This window comes from Solea senegalensis, unplaced genomic scaffold, assembly GCF_019176455.1.
Source record: "Solea senegalensis isolate Sse05_10M unplaced genomic scaffold, IFAPA_SoseM_1 scf7180000016179, whole genome shotgun sequence".
NCBI classification, from domain to species: Eukaryota; Metazoa; Chordata; class Actinopteri; order Pleuronectiformes; family Soleidae; genus Solea; species Solea senegalensis.
Window position 1 is genome coordinate 1 of NW_025321641.1, and position 7,354 is coordinate 7,354.

General features: G+C 42.8%; 1 protein-coding gene across 1 annotated transcript; it reads left to right on the top strand.

Moving 5' to 3' along the window:
- Nucleotides 1-3: 3 nt before the first annotated feature.
- LOC122762909 (glucose-induced degradation protein 8-B homolog) lies at nt 4-4,508 on the top strand (the record flags this gene model as incomplete). The annotated part of the gene is made up of 3 exons (XM_044018079.1): nt 4-129; nt 1,543-1,740; nt 3,511-4,508. Coding segments are annotated over 3 exons (498 nt in total), but the record flags the coding sequence as incomplete, so codon positions are not given.
- Between the last annotated feature and the right edge of the window lie 2,846 nt (nt 4,509-7,354).

The window sequence follows — 7,354 nt, forward strand, 5'->3', positions numbered from 1 at the left end:
TCTTTGGATGAAAGGATCAAAATCAGGGAGATGATCCTGAAGGGACAGATCCAGGACGCCATCGCACTGATCAACAGTCTGCACCCAGAACTGCTAGACACCAACCGTTACCTCTACTTTCACCTACAGGTAAAGTAAAACTCTGTATGCAACTCAGTAGAAATATAATGTGCCCCGCATGTCAGACATAGAAGGTATTTTGTTTTATTGATCAATAATCTTTCAACAATCAAATCATTTTGAAGGAAGAAAAACATTTTTGCTAATTGTATCCCATCACCGGAGGCTTTTTTTTTAGCAGTTCCACCTCTCATTTACATTACATTATTAACAGTGTTTATAATTGTTGCTCGTGTTGACTGTTCATAACATACAGCACTCACTAAAGTAGGATGGTATAAACAAAAAATCACTGACAACAGGAGGACAACTTTGAATGTAAATGTGATAATGTTAAAAGTCTGCAAACCTGATTTGGATCAAGTGTGGTTTTTGTTGTTGTTATTTACACTATTATTTGTGGATGAGAACATGCACTCAGCCTGGAACACACTCATATTTATAAGCCAACTTCCAGAGAGTATTAGGTCAGGTTATCAGCAGGTATTTGATGTCTCCCTCATGTCTCCCTCATGTACTCTGAGTTTTTTTTAAATAACAAATCAAGCTTACTGATTTTTCAGCTTTGTAAATGTGAATATTTTAAGTTCTTTGCTCCACATAACAAAGAAATCATTCAATCAAACTGCAGCACAAAATGTCTGCTGGCAGTCTGGCTAATGGTGCATTTCCACCGGCTCTACTCGCCTCGCCACGCCACGACACGACACGGCACGATTAGGCTGCTTCTCCACTACAAAAAAGTACCTACTTAACGTGGGCGGAGTCATCACTGCACAGCTGAGTGAAAGTGCGGTGACTTTGTTTTATACGCGACACACACGAGTGACTAGTAACTTTACACCAGACTTCTGTATTTGTTGGAGATGAGCCCACGTTTTTAGGGTTGTTAAGTAGTTTTAAGTGATCTACAGTTCGGCTTGAACGTCTCTTCCTGTGACGGAACTCTGGCCAGTCAGCGGCCGGCAGTCTGACCAATCATCACATAGTATCTACTACTAGCACGCTTGGAACCTCGCCGGAGCAGGTACTAATAATAGTACCTGGTACCAGGTACTACGCTAGTGGAAACGCTACTTAAACTGTGGCATGAGTAGAGCCAGTGGAAATGCGCCACAAGAGTGGTTTGAGGAAGTCCACTGCAGCTGGGATGTTCAGGCCGTGTGCAGGACCAATCAGCTGCCAGGATCCACCTTAGACTCACTCACACATGCACACATGCACACCTGCAACCCATCTCCCGCTCACATGCAGACACACACACACACAAGGACGCTGGAGGTCGTAACAAAGACACCAAAAAAAGGGTCTAAGAGAAAGGCAGAGAATACATGCAATGAAACACTTCAGTAGAGACATTTGAGAGATGGATTGTCTGGGGTCATGTGTTGTGTATGTAACCAGTGTGACTGATGTTTGCAGCAGCAGCATCTGATCGAGCTGATTCGTCTGCGGGAGACTGAAGCCGCTCTGGAGTTTGCTCAGTCTCAGTTAGCGGAGCAGGGTGAAGAGAGTCGAGAATGTCTGACTGAGATGGAGCGGACGCTGGCCCTGCTGGCCTTCGACAACCCTGAGGAGTCGCCGTTCGGAGACCTGCTCAACATGATGCAGAGGCAAAAGGTGAGGTCAAAGCCTGTTCTTTGTCTCTTTAGCTTAAACTGATTTCCTGTTTCACATTTTATTGTTTTTCATTCACAGATTTCTTTTCACTTATCACTGACATACATATTGAGGTCAGTGTAGCCATGGCTGATTGAGCCTGTGCTCAAATGATCTCCCTGATATCTTGTGATTTGAACCTGTGATCATTAAGATCTTTGACCGGATAATAAATGGTGTTCAGAAGTGTCATAAACATGTCCCCCAAAGAGAAAACTAACTCTGCTCATGCACATGCTCTGTTCTGTCAGAGCATTTGACTGAAATACACAGAAAGAAAAACGTCAGGGACGTACAGAGCGAGCGCTCTCTTGGCTCTTCACTCTTTTCAAATGATTATTGTAAATTAGCGTTAAAAAAAAATCACAATCTCGATTCACTCATTTCTAAGTGACAGCGACTTCAGGTCAGCACATATATACATTTAGACATTAACTTCAAACTACGTCAAAAATGCAATCACAGCTTTCAGTTCATCTGTTCATGTGTATTAGTGCAGCAACCCACAGGCTACAGTCTGTGAGTCTGACTGTAGCAACTGTAGCCTGGAAAGATGACGTAAACCAGGGGTGTCCAACTCATTATAGTTCAGGGGCCACATACTGCCTAATTAGATGTCAAGTGGGCCGGACCAGTAAAATCATAGCATAATTACCTATAAATAACAATAAGTTGATGTTTTTCCCTTTGTTTTCGTGCAAAGAAGTACATTAGGAAAAACTTTATATTTAACCTCAGATTTCTTAAGACAAACACATGCAACTATCATTTACATGTGTGCATTGCAACTGGTTACAGTGTTTGTACAAATACAATGAATAAAATAAAAAAAAAATTAACCTAAAGCCACAAGGATTTGGACCTGAAAAATATAGTAGCCTATTGTACTTTAACATTGATGGCATTGCATGAACAATAGGATTCCAGTCAGACTGATGTTGGTAAAAACGTGTCGCTTCTCGGGACACACGAGTTCTGCAGCTTTCAGCACGCATGTTGTAACCAACTCACCGTCGGAATACGGCTTTGATGCTCATGCTATTTCAACAGCAGTCAGGTAGCTGACCTTTACTGCCGCGTCACTGACCTCTGGGCTCCGGGTGTTTCCTCAGATCCACCAGCAATTCATTTATCTTCGTCATATTTCTCGCCATGATGAGTCTCATAGTGGTGCCGCATATTATATTCCTTGAGCACCAAGCACACAGGTTTCCCATTCACCTCTGTGAATAATAGGAAGCGGTCCATTTGTCTTGGAAAACTCTGACAAAGACATTTTGGCTAATGAGAGTAGACTACACCGTAATTAGCAGGCACACTGCTGTCATCTACTCATCTGTTTTCATCTGCTGTTCAGTGCCACTTCTTCTACTCTGATTACAACAGTGTGTCCCTAGTGGATAATTTAGGAATTGCATTTTATTAAAAAAGTCAAGTGTTCGTTTTTCATGTGTTTTTTCACTTTCCAAATTCATCCTGTGGGCCGGATTGGACCCCCTAGCGGGCCGGTTTCAGCAGCGCTGAAATAGACCGGGTTAGATAATGTGAAATTGTGAAGTGCGTTCATTTTATTTACAGACCTGTCAACTTCTGGATGAAATTTAACGTTAATGACGTGACTGTTTTCAGTTTTTCAGATCATCTCAGCCTCACCTGAGAGAGGGAGGGAAGCTGCCCTCCACCTGACATGTGACCTGTACCTGACATGCTCAAATATGTCTTGTGTTTCAGGTGTGGAGTGAAGTGAATCAGTGTGTCCTTGACTACGAAAACAGAGAGTCGACGCCGAAACTGGCCAAGCTCCTGAAACTGCTGCTGTGGGCTCAAAATGAACTTGACCAGAAGAAAGTGAAGTATCCAAAAATGACAGACCTCAGCAAGGGAACGATTGAAGACCCCAAATAAGGACGTGCAGTGAAAACAAAACACACAATCATATTTGAAGACGGACACATTTCCTTTATCTATTTATACACTAACAACAAAGTGACTCATATAGAGGACAACCTTTTCTTTTTGTAAGGGAGGCTTTTTGATACTTCAGTAACTTAGACAAACTGGTCCAGTGGATTTTTAAAATGACATGCATACCTTTTTTTAATTGGTGTTATAAATGGGGCTGCAACAATTGTTTGATTATGAATCGATTACTAATTGTATTTTCAACTATTTTGGTCATCAATTTATTGGTTTGAGTGGTTTTTTGTTCAGTCATTGAAACAAGTTCTCTGATTCTTCAGCTTGTTAAATGTGAATATTTTCTGGTTTGTTTGCACCATATAACAAAGAAATCATTAATATATTCAATTTGGTTTGTGGACAAAACAAGACATTTGAGAACATCATTTGTTGATGAGTTTTGGGGAAACACTGATCAACGTTTTCTAACGTTTTATGGACAGACAGATGAATCGATTACAAAAATAATTATGAGTTGCAGCCCTAATTATAAGTCATGTTTGTTTAATGCCTTGTTCAAAGCTGTTTTTTCAGCCCAATAAATTGGTTGTTTTGTGACCAAGTCCCTAATCCAAGGATGGAGACGGAGGAGACACAGGAGAAACAGGAGACACAGGAGACCACGATCTCATTCAACATGCTGAATCTGTGTCGACTGTAGCCGGTCAGAGACCAGGACAGGTCGTGTCATGTGTAAGTCAGTGACGCTAGTTTTTTCTGTCTTCTGGCAGGGAAAGTTGTAACAGGGTGTGAATAAAGCCTAAATTAGGCGTCACTTTCTATGTGTGTGACTGCTGAGACGGGGGATAAAGGGACGACTCGGTGTACACGGACTCTTTCCCTCACTAAAAACATACATTTCAGACTGTGATCTGTGTGACAGACGTTCAAAGAATTCTAGTTTGGATGCTTCAAACTACCATGACATTGAAATGTATTCATGACACAAAAGAAGAGAAAGGTTCATGTAAACATCACAATACCATAAACAGTACAGTGCAACCCTGGCTTTCATATTGTAAAATAGCACAGATGATTAAAGATGTGACATGGCTACATTATTTACATGTATGGAATACGTTTGCAGAGGTTTATGTGCTTTTTTTTTTTTCCTCGCTTGTATATTATTTTGCAATAAAAGTGAATTTTTAAGTTGGAAAAGTTTTCCTGTTTGATGTGTTTTTACATCTGCTATTTTGCAAGAGCAATGTTGTACATGTCATTCTGGTTTAAATATGAGATACTTTGCAGATTTAGATAAAATAAATCTGCAACCTGCAGTGGGAAAATGTACAATGTTACAGCAGCAAAGACAGTAAAGATAAAGATAATAAACATGCATTACCAAACAATGTACAGTACATAAAGATATTAACACTAAAACTATAAAAATTGAGTTAAAATAGAATGCAGAATATATACAGTATGGACTTGATATTTACAGCCTGGTGATGTGTGGTCTACTGCGAGCAGTGTTTGTTGTAGAGTCTAACAGCTGCAGGAGAAACAACGCTCCTGTTTCAGTCTGTTACTGAAGGAGTTGCCCATGCTGTGATGGTGTCCTGCAGGGGGTGGAGAGATTGTCCATCAGAGATGATGAAGAGCTGGGTAGTCATCCTCCTGTCTCCCACCACCTCCACTTGGTCAAGGGGACATCCAGGGACAGAGTCTGTCCGCAGCTGTGATGCTACTGCACCAGCAGACCACTCCATAAAAGATGGCTGATGCCACTACTGAGTCAGGTCTTAAGGAGTTCTCCCTGAACTCTCCTCAGCAGGTAGAGTCTGCTCTGACCCTTCCTGAAGATGAATTTATAAATCAGTGTTAATGACTGCAATACTGGGTCACACGGTGATATAGTGGTTAGCACTCTTGCCTTGCAGCGAGAAGCAACAAGGGCCTTTCTGCATGGAGTTTGCATGTTCTCCCCGTGTGTGCGTGGGTTCTCTCCGGGTTCTCCGGCTTCCTCCCACAGTCCAAAAACATGCAATGTGGGGATTAGGTGAATTGGACACTCTAATTTGACCGTAGGGGTGAGTGTGAAAATGAATGGTTGTTTGTCTCTGGCTGTGTGTGGCCCTGCGATGGACTGGCGAACTGTCCAGGGTGTACCCCGCCTATCCTCTGGTGGAGGATAAAGCGGTAGATGATGACTGACTGACTGACTGCAATACTTAACCAAGCAGTTAACAATGAAAGGATTAACATGCATCATCAACCACAACCACAGGTGTATTACTAAGTTAACTGTTTTAACTGTGAGGTTGTGCAGGACCAAACTCAAGCACCACAGTCAGAAGCCAGTATTGTTGACATGGTAAACAATCAGTCTGCAGGTAACAGCAAAAACACAAAGCACAGGCCTAAATAATAATGTTCAGTTTCAGGATGCATGCTGGTTCACTCAGTCACAGCCAGTGCTGATGTAATCAGCTATACAGTATATGATAATATAAATGAAATCAATATTTCTGTGTGGCTTATAAATAGTATCTGGATACTTTTAGGCCGTTGAGAGATACAGGGATAAAAAGCTACATACAGGTTGTTTCTCTGGACTCTGGAGATGTTGTCCTCAACGGAGAGTGACAGTACACTAAATGTAATACTATATATATATATATATATATATATATATATATATATATATATATATATATATATATATATATATATATATTTACATATATATATATATATACATAAAATAAAAATATCTAGATAGATAGAAGTATAGATATAGATACAGTCTGTGGACCTTGTATAAAAGGTGTTGGTTTGTGCTGACATTATGAAAGAAGCTCACTCTGAAGTTTCTCTGTGTTGACTTGGTGTCTGTCGCTCATAGTCAAACATGCACATGTTCTGATGATAGATGACTGGCTGTGTCATCACTGCTTCACTTCACATTGTGATGATCAGTGGAAAGATGCAAGATCCTGTCCACAGGGTCCGCTCCTGTCCTCAGGTTCTGCTCCTCGGTTCACAGGTTCCACTCCTTCTTCAGGTTCCGCCCTGTCCAGGTTCCTCGCCTCCTGTCCCTCAGGTTCACAGGTTCCTGTCCTCAGGTTCAGCTCCTGTCCACAGGTTCCGGGCCCTGTCCCTGTGTTCCGGGCCTCGTCCTCAGGTTCCACTCCTGTCCTCAGGTTTACAGGTTCTCATTCCGGCCTCCTGTCCACAGGTTCACAGGTTCTGCTCCTGTCCTCAGGTTCCGGCCCCTGTCCACAGGTTCCTGGCCTCCTGTCCATGTCTCCTGTCTCAGGTTCCTCCTGTCCTCAGGTTCACAGGTTCCGCCTCCTGTCCTCAGGTTCAGCTCCTGTCCACAGGTTCCGGGCCTGTCCTCAGGTTCCGCCTCCTGTCCTCAGGTTCACTCCTGTCCTCAGGTTTGTGGCCATTCCGGCCCTGTCCACAGGTTCACAGGTTCCGCCTGTCTCAGGTTCGGGCCCTGCCATGTTCCGCTTCTGTCCACAGGTTCCCGCCTCCTGTCCCCAGGTTCCGGCCTGTCCAGGTTCTGAGCTACAGGTTCCGCCTCTCCCTGTCCTCAGGTTCAGCTCCTGTCCACAGGTTCCGCTCCTGTCCTCAGGTTCCGCTCCTGTCGTCAGGTTCCACTCCTGTC